Source organism: Diospyros lotus, chromosome 2 (genome assembly GCF_014633365.1).
Source record: "Diospyros lotus cultivar Yz01 chromosome 2, ASM1463336v1, whole genome shotgun sequence".
NCBI classification, from domain to species: domain Eukaryota; kingdom Viridiplantae; phylum Streptophyta; class Magnoliopsida; order Ericales; family Ebenaceae; genus Diospyros; species Diospyros lotus.
Window position 1 is genome coordinate 2,347,029 of NC_068339.1, and position 15,599 is coordinate 2,362,627.

Below are 15,599 nucleotides of genomic sequence, written 5' to 3' on the forward strand. Positions count from 1 at the left end.
AGCAATTATTGATGCCACATGGTAGTTGATCTATGGATTCATGTGCATGGTACCGTTTACTCGCATTTAAAAGTCTCTCTCTACCATACCATTTTGCATTCTCTATTTAGTTTTGCCTATTGTTCTACGTTTTTACTCTCATTATTCTTTTAGCCCGCTGCTTGCAATTTGTTGATGTTGTGGGCACGGTTGCTCTCATCGTTTCTATTAATGTCTGTTATGAGACCAAGCATTTTAGCTTGGTTTGCCTGCAATTCTATATTGCTATGTGTGTGTTTACTCGTGTTTTCTGCCCTGTCTATTATTTGGTTTGGATATGTAATACCAGACTATTAATTTATAAAAGTTAGTTGGATTTCTTAGGTAATGGTGGGTCCCTATGCGTGAAATCCTAGTGATCCTTTGATGCATGCATGAGTACATTGGTCAGTTTTTGCTTGGACTAATTTTTGTAGTCTTATGTTTTTCTTGTTTCATGCAACCTCAGAAAGTGTCTCATTCTGTTTTCAACTCTCAGGATTGGCACTGACATTCCAGGTGATGTTGATCCCACTTTGGGTAAAAAACTGATAACTCATCTAGCCTTTTTGGTTGATCTGTTTTGTCTCTTTTTTGCCGAAAAAATGAATGTCTGCCTGTGTTAGGTGATTTATTCTCCTTCCTGGACATCTGTGTGCATCGGAGTGTCTCTGAGGTCGTGTACCTCATTTCCGTTTGTGCTGGAATGGTTTGCATTCTTTTGTCCTTGTTGTATTACATCCATCTAAAAGTTTATAACAGGATCCCAAAGCTGCTGTTCTTTTATTTTACCCTTTTTGCTCCCTTATATTTTGTTTTGAACTGATTTGTTTTATGTGGAACAAAATGGTATATAACAAACATGGAAATAGCATAGCTGCCAATATTGCCACTCCACTATGTTCTGGAGAACTGACAGTGAGGCGGGCTCTGGTGGCAGGCCAGAAGTGCTGTGAGCGCCGCACGCACAGTGGCCGAACAGTCAAAGGAAGCCTGTGGAAGTCATTGTTTCCGGGATATCAATGGTGGACTTCTTCCCTTTTCAGTCTGTCTTGACCATCCCCTGCCATTGCTCTAAAATATGTCTTGTAGAATAATTATAAGCTTCTTGTTTTCTTATTTTTTGCCAAACTGTTTGCTTCTTTCCAGGTCAAACAAATAAGATTCATGCTACCTGTTCTTTGTCTGTGTCTGTCTGTCTCTCTTGGGTTGGGTGGTCTTTGCAAACCGTATTAGGGTTTTTTCCACAATCTTTGGATCTGCTGTAGGCTTCGGTTTCCAAAGTTTCAGTGGGCTTTTTGTTTGTTTGTTTACCTTTTATACTCTTTAAATCTTTCTAGGTTAATACCGATCAAACAAGGAAAGGAGAGTTTCGGGTTCGAGGTCCAAGCAATTTTTTTCCATCGGTCAGCTGAAGAAGAAGGTGGTGTTTATTTCTTTGATTCTTTTTTTTGTTTCCTTTCTTGTTCTAATTGCTTTCGGACCTGTTTTTAATTCTATTCTCCTTTTGCTGCTTGTTCAGGAAAGGAAGGAGACAATTGAGGGTTTCAGTATGATTGGAAGACTCAATTGACTGATTGCTTCAGGTGGAGGGATCACAATCTGACCAATTATCCGACCCACCGGCAAATCTTGCATCTAATGGATTTTTTTTTTCCTGTGCTGCAATTTATGTTGTAGTAGGATTAGCAGTTAGAAGTGGGACCTGGTGGCCAGCCTGAATTACCATTTGGCCCACGTTCACAGTGGCCGGAACAGTTAAAGAGAGCCTGCAGAAATCCATTCCCATTGGTATAAGTTTTCTTTTCTCCCATCAAATTGGTTTATATCTTCTTTCTCTTTGTGGGTGTCTCTGGTGAAGTTTATCAAACTTGAACAGTGGCCAGGGAAAAGCAAAAGAAAGATATGAATTTGATTGAATGATTCATTCCAGGCAATCAAAGGCCATAATTTAATTTGCCATCGTCCTGTGCTGGGTGGTATGGTTTCCCAGAATAGGGTTTTTGACTGCTTAAAGACATGCTTCTTTTTGAACTTCTTTTTTATTCAAGTTGTATTTTGGCAAATCTAAGCTTCTAATGTCAACAGAGATGCTGGAGAGACTCCACTTGTAACTTTTCATGCTGGAGTATTTTCCTTAAAAAACCCATATTTTCTTTCTTTTTTTTCCGTTATAAATGTGATGCCCATAGAGAAGTTCATCATGACAAGGCATAAAAAGCGATATGCTTAGCCCATTTAATGTAGAAACCTCTTGCACTTGTAAGAAAGCCTGTATGCTTATAGAGGCATGCTACATTGAATAGTTGAAAGCAAAACCCAATTATTAATTCCACCAATTATGGATCCTCCCGTAAGTGATTATGCTCATGGTTGATTCTTCATGTCAGTTTATTAATTTCGTGGATTCATCAAATTCGGATGGACTTACAGGTTTGGCATGACTTTTTAGATGTGGTATAATTTGATGGTAGATTTGGTCAAGCGTTGCCATGCTTCTGCAGAAGCTTTTTTACTCTCTCCACAGATGCTGGTTGGGATTAAACTACTTTCTTGATAGTTCTAACTTCTATGTGCCATTCCATGTGAACACTTTACCTGAAATTCCTTCTCTTGTTGAATAGGCATTTACTTGAGACAAAATGAACCGAAGAAATTCTATTTTGATGCTTAATGACTTGATTTGTTGGCCTCTTGTGTTGCCCTTGGAATTTCTTTTGGTGTAGGTGGCTTTGCTATCATCACAGCTGGTGGAAAGCTCACTCCATATGTGCATCAACCGTGATGCCAGGAGAGGTAAGAATGGATATAGAAAATAGGGCTGTTTAGTTTAGTCCTGGTTATTTTAATTAAATTGGCGATCTTACATGAGATGCTGCATTTTTTATTTTGTAGAATATTGTACAAATAGTAAAGTTATTTCCTTAAGAGTGGTCGAGCCGCTTGTGTTTTCTCTGCTACTGGTCCGGTTTCTGTTGTTGACATTATGCCTGATGGTTTCGGTGGCTTTGCCTCAAGATATGGGGCATGGTTTGATCCTAACTCCATGTTTTTACATCTTCTGGGTTTTGCTTTCAATTCTAACTTCATTTTTTGGGATGAGAGTTTGTCTCATTCATGCACCTGTAAATAAATTATTTTATTATATAATTCTCATTTAAAGTGAAAATAACATGATAAGTATTTATAAAGAACGAAAAATTAAATTGAAAAGGATTGTCATTTTTTTTTTTCTTCTCAAAATGAGAGAAATGAAATGATCAATACTATTTTTCAAGAACTGTGCTTAATTCTTAAATTTTTTCCTAAATGAGGTAGTCAACATGCAATAATTTCCTTAATTGCAAAATAAATTTTGGGGAATCCAAAACTAAATTATCTGTTAGCTGCTTGTTTATCCCTGCTTAAAAAGAAGTTATAATAAATTAAACTTTTGAAATTTCTATTATTATAAGGTTATTATTTAGTTAAGTGAAGCCTTATATAGCTATCATTTTTAGTGTATATTCTTTTGGCATGATATAACGCCCCACAAAATAGGTCGCGATAAACATTAGTGGTGTGCATTGCTTGTTTCCTGCCAAAATTGTTAGAGGGGCTTTTTTCTGACAAAAATGACAAACATATGTTGATTAATACAATTAAATTTGGATGATTGTTGTTGAATAATAGCCTATTCTTCGACATATTTATAACTATATGTAGAAGATGCCCTTTTCGGGATGATCGCCTTTAAGATGGGAATCTTTGAATTAAGTTCACCTGTTTTCATTTTTTTTTTCTTTTCCTTCGGTTCAACTCTTAAATGCATTCCTATTCTCTCTTGTATAGGTTATCCTTCCCTTGCATGGGCTTATCGCTATTTATACTTTGTCTCTTTTCTCTATGTATATTGAAAATCATAATTTCTTCCATGTTTTTCATTTGTTTGCAACTGGCTCTAAATATAGAACAACTTCAATTTTATCTTTGGAGAGTAGTTCAGTTTTAGGCCTGCAAAATGGTTGAAATGAGTTAGTTGTATATAGAACAGCCCCTTTCTGCTTTCTCTATATGTTGCTTATTGCTATTATTTCTCTAATGTTTTTTTTTTTTTAAATCATATGTAGATGTAGCCTGTTCTTCAACATATGTAATGTAGATGTAGAAGATGTGCTCTCTGGAATATCACTTTTAAGATTAGAATGGAATCAAATTTGAGTTTGATTCCTCTCGTAGCCTATTTGTTTATGATTGTAGCCTATTGTTTTAGAATGGAATATCACTTTTATCATACAGCCTACTCTTTTTTTTTTTTTTGGCATGGATTTGTTGACTAATTCACGTTTTTCATTTTTTGGCAACTGGACTAAATATAGAACAACTTCAATTTTATTGTTGAAGTAATTTAGTTTTAAGCCTTGCTATATTGTTGAAATAAGTTAATTGTTTATTAGCTTTGATTTTTACTTACGCGCTATTTGTTACTAGCAGGCAGATGTAGTCTTTAGTTGTGCTATGGCCCTTGACGTACTATGATTACACAGTGCTTTCATACAGCCTATTATTTGTAGTCTTTAGTTGTGCTATGATTACACAGTGCTTATTGTATGTTGCTTATTGTTTTATATGGGCAATTTTTAATTGCTAATGATTGGAATCAGTGTTTAATTTGGTGTTAAATTTTATACATAAGAAATTTGTAGAAGTAGTTTTATATAGTATTCTGTAGCAGAATTGCTGTGGCATGTGGTGGACCGCATGCGTAATAGAACAACTTCCAGTCCAGGTATACTTGTTAATCTTATTTCCATTTAGAACAGAATCCAAAAGCTGTTGATTTATTATTTTAGTCTTCTTCTTTTAGAGTTTGTTTTTGAATATTTTTGTTTTAAATGGAACAAAATGAGAAACAAGGAATGTGGAATGTAGAAATATATCAAAGTTGCATATACTGAATGCATTAGAACTCTGTGGTTAGAAGCGAAATAATTTGATCTTAAAATGGATCTTATGAAATGATATGCTTCATCCTTCTTTTTTCTGCTAAACTATCTTCGGCTATTTTCTAGGTGGAAGATGTCCAAAGTGGTTAGGAAGCAAATCCAAACCATGATCACAGTTCAGTGGCTGTCCATTTGGGGAGATGCTGCCTCCTTCACTATGTTCTTGAGGTCTGTTTCAAGCACGAAGTTTACTCTCGTTTGATTGCTTTGGAAGAGGCCGTGGTTGTATCCGATCGGGTTTGAAAGGTTTTGTGTTTGCGAGTGATCATTTCCTAACTGTCGCAGCAGCTAGTACAGACAGGTCCATGACCCAAGCAACTTCTTTACCTTTAATGTGTATAGAGAGATATTTATATTTACTAATGTTTTAAATCTTAAATTCCGAAAAGAATCTAGAATGAGGAGTGTTGCCATACAAAGTTTAATAATTATAGATTAATAAAGAATGATTACGAGTATAAAAAGAAAATATGGTAGTATTTTATTAATTAATTTAAAGCATACTGACAGTTGATGAACTTATTATTTTTTGTTATTATTAATGGGAAAGTCAGAACAAAAAGCTCCCTCTTAAATGTAGGGAAATTTTGTTGTAATATTCAAAAAGTACGATATTTACTGTAATTTGAAAAATATAAGAGGTCTGATAAAAAATTGGCCAAAATTAAGGGAGGTAAATGTAATTAAGAAATTTTTTATATGAATGGTACATGGTGTTTAAAAGTTTTTAGTTCCAGCAATCGAATCCAAAGAAACGAGAGTTTTATATTAAGAGTCTTGTCATAAATAATTAATAATTTAAGAATTATAAATAAATAAAGAACAATTATGTTTGTAAAAAAAATAATATAATAGTTTTTTTATGAATTTACAACATATGTGATAGTGGATGAATTTATTTTTGTTAGTATTATTAATGAGAAAATCGAACAAAAAACTCACCCGAGGGAAATTTTGATGTAGCATTCAAAAGTGGTATATATTGTAATTTATAAAATGTAAGAGGTCCGGTCAAAATAGACCAAAATTGAAGGAGGTAAACGTAATTAAGAAAAAAATTGACAATTCCCCTATATATATAAGGGTATCGGGGGGGGGGGCAATAGACTCAAAACAAAGGGGATTCTTTTATGTTAGGGTTCCAAAATTTTGAATCCCAGCCTGAAGAATCTGCATCCCGACGGAGAAGAAGGTGGTGTTATTTTATTTCTTTGTCTGTTTCAGTTCTTATTCTAATTGTTTTAATTTGTAGTATCCTGTTGCTCGCTCTCCAGGAATTGAAGGAAATTGTTTAGGGTTTCAAAATGATCGAGACACTCGATCGACCGCTTGTTCCTGAGGAGGGGGGGATCTCGCCCCGACCAACTATCCGACGTTGTTTCCCACCCTCCGACGACCAGCGGTCGCCCTGTTCATTTCCAATTCTGGCATCCAACGGATTTTGCGTTGAAGGAGATCAACGGAGCAGTTCAAGAAAGCCTGTGGAAATTTCCTTGCGTCCTCCATTGGTGGATCCAAACCCTGCGGTCTGGCTCAATAGTAGCCTTCGGGGGATAATGTCTACCTTACCAAAGGTATATGCTTACTTTTCTCCCATCAAAATCGGTTGTTTTCTCTTTCTGTTTGTGAGTGTTTTCTCTGTTCAAGTGTTTATGAAACCTGGCCGGTGTGGCCAGGGAAAAGGAAGAGAATATTATGAATTTCATCGAATGGCCCATTCCAGCCCATCAAAGGCCATAGTTTGCTTCGCCGTTGTCCTGCGCTGGATGGTATGGTTTCCTGGTGAATTTGGCATCATCGTTTGTGGTGGTTGTGGTGGACATCATAAGTCACAGTGGTAGGAATCAATCCATTCTCTCTTTGGTTTTACGTATTGGTTTTGTATAATGTTGTTTTGGCTTAACATGGCTTGCTTTTGCTAAAGAATAATGTTTCATACTGCTAAGAATTTTCTCGCAAACAAGCCCTAGATGCGTACTTGCCCCTTAATAGCAACTAAATCTACATGAACTAAAGTTGGGAATTGTTTACCACAAGGTGTCATCAGTGGTAGGCAAATAAATAAAAAGCACGCATGCTTTAACAGTGTTTTTTGAAGACACAAGGTTTCACTAATAATACCTCCTCATATTCTCAGTTGTCCATGCATGTGGTAACATGGCGTTCGTCCAGATGCTCCATCCACATGCAACAACCATACCGAACACTCCTCTCCTTAAAAATTTAATCAGTTTGTGCTCATCTTATCAAAGGTTCCTTATTCAGCTACATAATTAGCGAGAACTTGAGTTTTTAAGGCTGATAGTGGTTTATAATGGATGCCAAATTCACCCATCTAAGGATACGTCCAAATTTCATATAACTCTCAACCATTTTGTAAGCAGGTTCTTCCTATCCCGAATTCATCTTAACCTTTCCCCAAATCTGTGTTGCTTTGAGATTTGAGTGAGGATGCATGCAGAATCAGTTGGATCGATCACTTGAGTCTCTTTATCATGCATTGCATGTCTTCATCAATGGGTAAACTGTAATACCCCGAGAGTCAAGAGAAGTTAGTATATATCGAGGATAGTGTAAGAAAGGAAACAACACCAGCTGGATACCTTTTGGGCTGAATGTTGGCAAAGAACTTTCAAGTTAAGCGTGCTTAACCTGGGGTAATCCAGGGATGAGTGACCCCCTTGGGAAGTTCGCATAGGCCCATCAGGGTAAGTTGTTCCGGTCCTTTCTATCGCTCGAACGGGATGTTACAGGTGGTATCAGAGCCGACCCCCGAGCCTCTGAGCGCGGTGGTGGGGCAAACCTCAGCGAGGAGGCTGAGTCCCGAGGAGGGTGTGTGTAGGCCCCTATGGGGGGTGCTTGTAGGCACCTTAGGCGAATCCCACATCGATCATGCAAGGGGGGGGAGATTTGAGACCGGTTGTAAGGTCGTATGACGAGGACGTCATGTGCTTAAGGGGGAGAGAATGTAATACCCCGAGAGTCCAGAGAAGTTAGTATATATTGAGGATAGTGTAAGAAAGGAAACAACACCAGCTAGATACCTTTTGGGCTGAATGTTGGCAAAGAACTCCCAAGGGGGTAATCCAGGGATGGGTGACCCTTCTAGGAAATTCGCGTAGGCCCATCAGGGTAAGTTGTTCCGGTCCTTCCTATCGCTCGAACGGGATGTTACTTTACACTTGATATTCGTCTGTTCTTTGTCTGCACTGCCTGCTAGGTACATACAATATGGTTTGTACAGTCTTATTGTTCTGTTGTTGCATAGTCTGTGTTATTCATTTACTTGAGCAGGTTGTGGTTAAGTTTTGCATCGTATGTTTTCCTTCTCATTTGTTCACTTCATATGATACTGACTGAATTCATACATTCAGAGGACAGTGAGGACCGCAAAGCCATATGATGTCCTTTTGAAACTCAACTTTGGTGAAGGTTGCAGTTGTGTGTGTACACAAATCAAGTTCACCGTTGATTTTCAGGTGAAACGATTTTTCATATTCTTTTTTTTTGGCATCATAGAAATGGGGATCGTTTATGTTTTTTTATTTTTTTTTGTCTTGTCCATCATTTCAGAGAAATGATTCGACCCGTGTGGGCTTCTGTATTTCAGGTAAAATTACTAAATCAACTCAGAAACATAAATTACATAAAATTTTGAGGGCTGTAAGAACTGAACTGATATTGGCTATATCTAGATGTATGTGTGAGACTGCTACATTAAGTTGATGTTTTATTCAATAGGTCTGGGGTCATGGGCACCTTTCAGAGAATTAACTTAATTCACTGGTCTCCCATTAAAAAAAAAATCTACATGAACTGAAAGCTCCACCTGTCTTTCTCACTTTAGCTCTTGATTGCATTCCATTTCTTTCTTGTGTAGTCTATCTTCCTCTTGCTTAGGCTTGTCACTATTTATGGTTTTTGTCTCCTTTAGGTATATCGAAAATCCTAATTTCACTTTCTTGGCAGGGATTTGTTTACTAATTCACCTTTTTGGCCTTTCTGTAAGTTGCTCTAAATATAGAGCTACTTCAATTTTATCATTGGAGTAACTCTTAAATATAGTCTTTAGTTATGCTATGGCCCTTGACCTTCTAATACAAAGCACTTGTAGGATAAAGTGCAATTATTGTATGTTCTAATTTGTATTTATGTCCGACTGTACTGCCACATTTTCCATTCCAGTTGTACTCTTTATTGTAGTTGCATTTACAGCGTAATCCAGAAAGTGGTTGTCTAATTATTTAACTCTGTAATTTTATATTTCATTTTCAGATGATATGTTTTACGGGGGACAAAACGAGAGAAGGAACGCGGAATATAGAAATATATGAAAGTTGCCAATATTGCATGCACCACAATTTTTCCTTGTAATGCATACTATGAAATGATAGGCTTCTTTTTTCTGCTTTTTTGCTAAACCGTAGGCTTATTTCTAGGTGAAGTAATCCTTCCCCCCCCCCCCCCCCCCCCCACCCAAAAAAAAAAAAAAAACAATTTTTTTTTTTTTTTGAGGGTTTTGGATCTTTGCAGCAGGCTTTGATTTCCACCTATTTTTAAGGGGACTTTGGTTCTGTACCTAAAATATTTGTTTATTGATTGACGTCTTGATTAGCCCCGCTTGGATCTCGGTCAGTCTGTATTTAACTGGTATGGATGCTTGCAGGGAGATAGGCATGGCGCTGTGCATTGGCACTAATGGTGGTTTGAAGAAGTCCAGCGGAGTCCCTTCCAACTATGGGCAACAAATCCAAGCCATGCACATAAGTGCTCAGCGCAGCTGGCTCCATTTAGGGGAGGATAAACAGTTGCTTCCCTACACTATGTTCCTGGTTCATGTAAAGCTCATCAGGTGAAATCTCAAGAGTTGGTATCTATCTAACTTTTGGGTGGGGCCATGAATGGGAAATTTGTATCCATACTTTATGCGGGTAGGAAAATATGAAATTTGTATAAAATTTATCTGTAGGTGACTTGACTGAATTTGGTTTAGATTATCACTCCTGTTGTATAGAATTTCTCTCTTTCAAATTGTTCAAAACTGCCGTTTCCCTTTGCTCTTGTTCAGTAAGTAGAATACGTTTGGTGCCGTTTGAGGTTATGATTGTCCTTGTGTCGGGTAGTTGGGAGGGAGTGTGGTGGTTTGGTCTATTGGTTGCTTTGGGCTGTGGATTATTGGCCTTGCTTAGTGTGCGATTGTTTTGTAATTGAAGTAGTGGTGTGCAAAAAAAAATAAAAAATAAAAAGGTGTTGTAAGTTTCTTTATTTCTTCCCATTCTTGTTCTAATTGTTTTGGGACATGTTTAATTGTATTCTCCATTTGCTTGTTCTTCAGCGGATCAGTTACTTCACTGTGTTTAGTTATTAACAAAAAATATAATAAAAAATTGTTTAATAATTTTTAAAAGTTTTTTTTTTATTGTTTTCACTATGTAATAACATTAATTATATATATAATTAAATCTCCAGCACATTAGATGGAGGGAGAATTTGAAATAATATTAAAAAAGTAAGAAACTTAAAATAATTTTTTTTATAAGCACTTGGTGTACGTTGAAAGCTTCTATAGTAGAACTCTTCGAGAGGGCTTGGCGGTTGAATGGTTTCTGGTTAGAGGATAATACCATGGTTCCCATCGTCCTCGTAATCTTCCCTAAAGTAAAGTGAATCAATAGGCTAAACTCTCACATTTCTTTCTTCCGGACAGTATTTTTTTTTTTTTAGATAACTTGTGTCAAAATTTACGCTTCAATTTTTTTGAGAGAGTTGATTCTCGTCTTAACTCACTTTTTACTTTTTATTTTTGTGTCAAAAGTTAAATGGAGGTATTATAGTAATTTTTTTTTTGTTGGTTTGAGCGTCTTTTGCTATTCGGCCTCACAATATCAGCATGAGATGTAAATTTGAGGATTCAGCGGCCAGTTCGATTCCTAGTCTTGTTGCAAACGTGCGGGCTGTAAGCGATTTTTAATTTTCAGGATTGTTTTGATTGCTGAGTTTCTTCCCTAGCTAGGGTTCGTACACAAAACCTGGGGCCCAAAAAGTATCATCCCAGGTTCTTCTTTTACCAGCAGAATTATGCTCGGGGTCGGTATTACAGTAATTTTGATAATATAAGAGATGGCATCAAGACTACTTATTAGTAGTGGCTTGAAAAAGTTCGAATGAGTCTTTTTCAATTGGTATGGGTAGCAAATTCAAGCCATGCAAAATGTTTTCAACATAGCTAGTTGTGAAAACAGATATATTTCTTGATATTGATATGTTTTTGATGGATATATAAAAGTTAATTTTTATAAATCGTGAAATCATTTAAATGAGAAATTTGTATTTATAAAGTTCACGCTGGTGGAAAAAAATTAATTATGTTACTAAAAAATTAAAAATTTATTTAAAATTAAATATAAATTGAACGTTTAGCTTTTTTTAATTGTTTTTTTCAAATTAAATACAAATTTTTAGACATATTTTAGCATAAATATATGTGATTTCTTTTTTTTTTTTGAGTTGGTTTTATAATATCAGTCTATTTATTTCAATTATTCATTATATAATTGATAAAACTTTTAACAGATGTTTTGAGTTAATAATAAACGCATTTTAACAAAACTCAAATAAACAATTCAAACTCTTTTATAAAGTGTGTTACGACTTCACGCCCTTCCAAGTTTATAATGTGTTGCATTTAGTTAACCTAAGTTCATAAAATAAACAGTTCTCGTACAATGATAAAATTTGATATAATATTTGAAAGGTGAGGTACTTACTGTAATTTAGAAAAAAAACATGTGTCCCGGTCAGAATAGGCCAAAATTAAGGGAGTTAGCGTAATTAAGTAAAAATTTTGCTTTTCCCTATATATTCCGGTATCGGGAGTCTAGTTCGAGCAAACAAAGGAGAGAGAGAGAGATTAGGGTTCCAAAATCTTCTCTCCCCTTCGAGCCCGAGGAATCTGCTTCCGCGACGAAGACGACGGTGTTGTAAACTTCTTTCATTCTCTATTCCGTTATTGTTCTAAGAATTTCGGGGTCACAGCAGTTCGTTCACTGTCCCCGAGCGTCCAGAATCTGCTTCAATTGGCTGAAGAAGAAGGTGTTATAAATTTATCTCTAATTGTGTTCGGATTTCGTTTAATTGCCTTCTCCTCTTGCTTTTCAGTGAAATTAAGGTTTCAGAATGCTTAAAAAATAAGATCGACCGCAATTCCTTCGAATTTAGGGTTTCAGGGAATTTACGGTGTCTAGACTAAAATATCGTTCTTTCTAGGTTAAAACCAAACAAAGAAGGAGAGGAGAGTTTCGGGTTCGGGGTCAGATCGTTTCCTTCGCATTGGCTGAAGAAGAAAAAGACGAAGGAGAATAAGGTGTTGTAAATTTCTTTCTTTTGTTGTTTCCCTTTTTTTTTTTTGACTTGTTTTAATTGTATTCTCCTCTTGCTGGTTCTTCAGCAAGTGAAGGAGAGAGAGTTTAGGGTTTCAGAATGATCGAAAGTCTCAAATGGGAGCTTGATGCCATGGATCCGGAGCCCGTACAGAAGTACTTTGAGCGCCACGTGCACCGTGGCCGGAACAGTTCAAGAAAGCATGTGGAATCAACTGAGAACTATTGCCCGGTATCTTTTTTTTTTTTTTTTTCTTTTTAAAGTTATTGCCCGGTATCTTGGTTATCCATATATTTGTTCTGAGTTTTGCGTAGGTCTCCTTTCGCTTCATGATTTTCCATTGTTTCTGCTCGGTTTATTATGATAGGCTTAACTTCGATGTCGATTCCACTCTCTTGAAATTCCTCCTCTTGTTGAATGGGCATTTACTGAAAGAATTTTATTTTGATGCTTAATCACTTGACTTGTTGGCCTCTTATCTTGCCCCTAAAATTTATTTTCGTGTAGATGGCTTTGGCGTGGAGAAGACAGAAGGAATGGCTCACTCCTTAATGCATTGACGGGGAAGCCAGGAGTGGTAAGAATATATATATAAAATAAGGTTGTTTAGTTTTGTCACTGTCTCTCGTTACTGGTTTTGTTAATGAAATTGGTGATCTTACGTGAGATGCTCATTTTTTTATTTTGTAGGATATTGTACAAGTAGTTAAGTCTTTGGCCTAGAGTGGGCGAGCCATGTGTGTTCTCTCTGCATATGGTCCAATGAGCCTGGGCATCAGCACGAATGAGGCTTGAAGAAGTCCAAGATGGAAACAGAGTCCTCTCCAGCTGGTATAGGCAGCAAATCCAAGCCATGCACAAAGTTTTTCAGCAGTGCCGGCTAGTTTTGGAAAACCACCACCTCCTTCACTATGTTCCTGTTGGTTATAAAGTTAATGCTTATTGACAGTGAGATTTCATAGTTGGTGTCTGTCTTAACTCTTCTTTGGCCATGAATGGGAAATTTGTATCTATAGTTTATGCGGGTAGGAAGATATGAAATTTGTACCAAATTTGTTTGTATGTGACTTGTGTTTTAGTGTAAACATATGGGATTTGTCTTTTCAATTGATTTATAATGTACTTGTGTGTTTGGCTTGCAAGGGTAAAGAAGTACGTGTTCATTGTAGATTCACTTTTCTCTTATTCTTTAAAAGAAAAAACATGAAAGATAAAATACCACAATCACTCAAAGCAGTAGAAAGAAAAGAACAGGAAATGCTCTTTTCAAACCTTCTTACAAGGTGTCAAGACACCCATTTGTGCCAACAACGTCTCAAGTTGATTAGTATTCAATTGGACAGGAGAAATTCCATTGCATGACACAAGTGTATTAGAATTCGGTTTCTGTTTACACTCTGTTGGAAAAATGGTCAAAGTGACACTAATATCATTCATCATTGTGATCTACACATGGTGCATGGTCAGAATTATCCTCCTGCAAATCTTATATGCCCACTCTCTCTCTATCCCCCCCTAATGGATTAGCCCAAGAAGGATGGGTCTATACTGAAGACACCTGGCAGGGACTGTCGCCAGTTGCCTGAGAATGCCATGGATTCTGCTGCGGATGCTGATGCTGCAGGTGCTATTGTTCGTGGTGGAGCATTGGTTGCTGGGGGTGATGGAATGCTGCCAGCATATGAGTTGGCCCAAGAAGGTACGTACTGTTGGTACTTTGCTATAATAATGATTGGATGGACAAGTTCTATGAACTTGTGCTGAAGTTGGTTATTTTATCGGCTTTGAGTTTACTTTTATTCTGTTGGTTTAGGTTATTGAAATTAGTGCTTAGTTATTAGCCATCCCCCAAAAAATTACTGTAAAAAGCTTTAAATTGTCTTGAAAGACTTGTGTTGTGCCATTAAGATTGTTGTGATTTCCGAATGGGAATCTATGGGCCACTAAACTCTAGATTAGGGATCCAATGATAGAATTCCAGGATAAAAGATCAGTTTTTCAGTAAGAGCAAGTATTTCATAAATAAGCAGTGTAGTTAAGATATGGTTATAGAAATGCTCCATAATTTTCAAATATAAGAAGTGCTAAATGTTTTTCCTATCTTTGGTTGTTTGTGATGCTAAGGTAAAGAACATACTTTTCAACTTTTGTAACACTGATTGATGGAGCAAATGAAACATGTGTTGATCACCTCAGCATGCAACAGACGCATACAACCAATTTGCTTCTTGTCTGTATGTACTCTATTTCTGGCCTTGTAGCTGCGGTACGTAATGCAGAAAGGAATATTCCTGCAACCATGATACAATGGCTTTGCACCAAAAGTATTGAACGACTTCAGTTTTATCTGTCAAGTATTTAACCCTGTGAAATTGTTTCTCAAGTTAACTTGCTTTGATTTTACTTTCATGCTATTTATTACTAAAATTAACACTCAATTATAGTCTTTAATTGTGGAATTCCCTGTGGCCGCTAATTAAAGTGCTTACAGGAGAAATTGTAATTATTACATGTTGTAATTTGCAATGATTTGTTAATAGGATAACAAGTTGCATCAATCTTTGACAAGAATTTTTGTTTTGTTGGCTCATAGCACTCTATGGGTATTTTTTTAATTGATAGTGACATAGAACAAGTTTTTACTTTTACAGACCTGTAACTTTTCCTTTTGGAGTAATTTGCATTTAAGCACATATTTCTTGTTTATTCTGATATGTGCAAAGCCCATAAACATTTCATCTTGACAAGGGAGAAAAAGCACAATGTTTAACAAATTTATTGTAGCCTTATCTAAAAACAATTCATCTTGACAAGGGAGAAATGGAAGTTGCTATTTTCTCTAACTTGATTAGACTGTTTTTAGTTTATATCAGTCAATTTGGATACCCAGTCGCATTGATTTCTGGGGACTAAGCAGTTGCAACTTAACAGTTGGCTTATGAAGATCTCAAGTAAAAACTTGGACATTTTATGAGTCAGTAACACTAACCTTTCTGTTAGTACTGGAATGGTTTGCATTCCAGTTGTTTTTGTTATCTTCCTTTTACAACGGAATCCAGAAGCAACGGATGCTTTATTGTGCGTGTGTCAGAATGGGAAAACAATTATGGATGCCACGTGGTGGTTGATCTTTGGGGTTTTCTTGAATTTATTCTTGTGCATGGCACCATTTACTCACATCTAAAAGTCTCTCTCCCCTATGCCATTTCACCATCT

At 36.5% G+C, this 15,599-nt stretch overlaps 1 protein-coding gene and 1 long non-coding RNA gene across 16 annotated transcripts in view; both read left to right on the top strand.

Annotated features, from left to right (window-relative positions):
* Positions 1-15,599, top strand: part of LOC127794303 (uncharacterized) — a 58,348-nt gene that overhangs the window by 8,140 nt on the left and 34,609 nt on the right. Inside the window, exons 1-6 of one of the 15 annotated variants that reach the window (XR_008021627.1) lie at positions 6,111-6,195; positions 6,278-6,577; positions 6,651-6,840; positions 8,378-8,482; positions 8,577-8,613; positions 9,670-10,268. Coding sequence is in view for 7 of the 15 variants with exons in the window: in XM_052325282.1 (XP_052181242.1) it covers positions 6,308-6,577; positions 8,378-8,482; positions 9,279-9,373; positions 9,670-9,859 (660 nt within the window). In the remaining 8 variants the exon portion in view is untranslated. Of the gene's footprint in view, positions 1-6,110; positions 6,196-6,277; positions 6,841-8,377; positions 8,483-8,576; positions 8,614-9,278; positions 9,374-9,669; positions 10,269-15,599 lie in introns of those variants that run through there. The other 14 variants (XR_008021629.1, XR_008021630.1, XR_008021632.1 and 11 more) reach the window with 14 other exon arrangements.
* On the top strand, positions 58-5,520 carry LOC127794311 (uncharacterized). Its single transcript, XR_008021637.1, has 3 exons — positions 58-1,441; positions 1,541-1,604; positions 1,699-5,520. It is a non-coding gene; the product is annotated as an uncharacterized LOC127794311 (long non-coding RNA).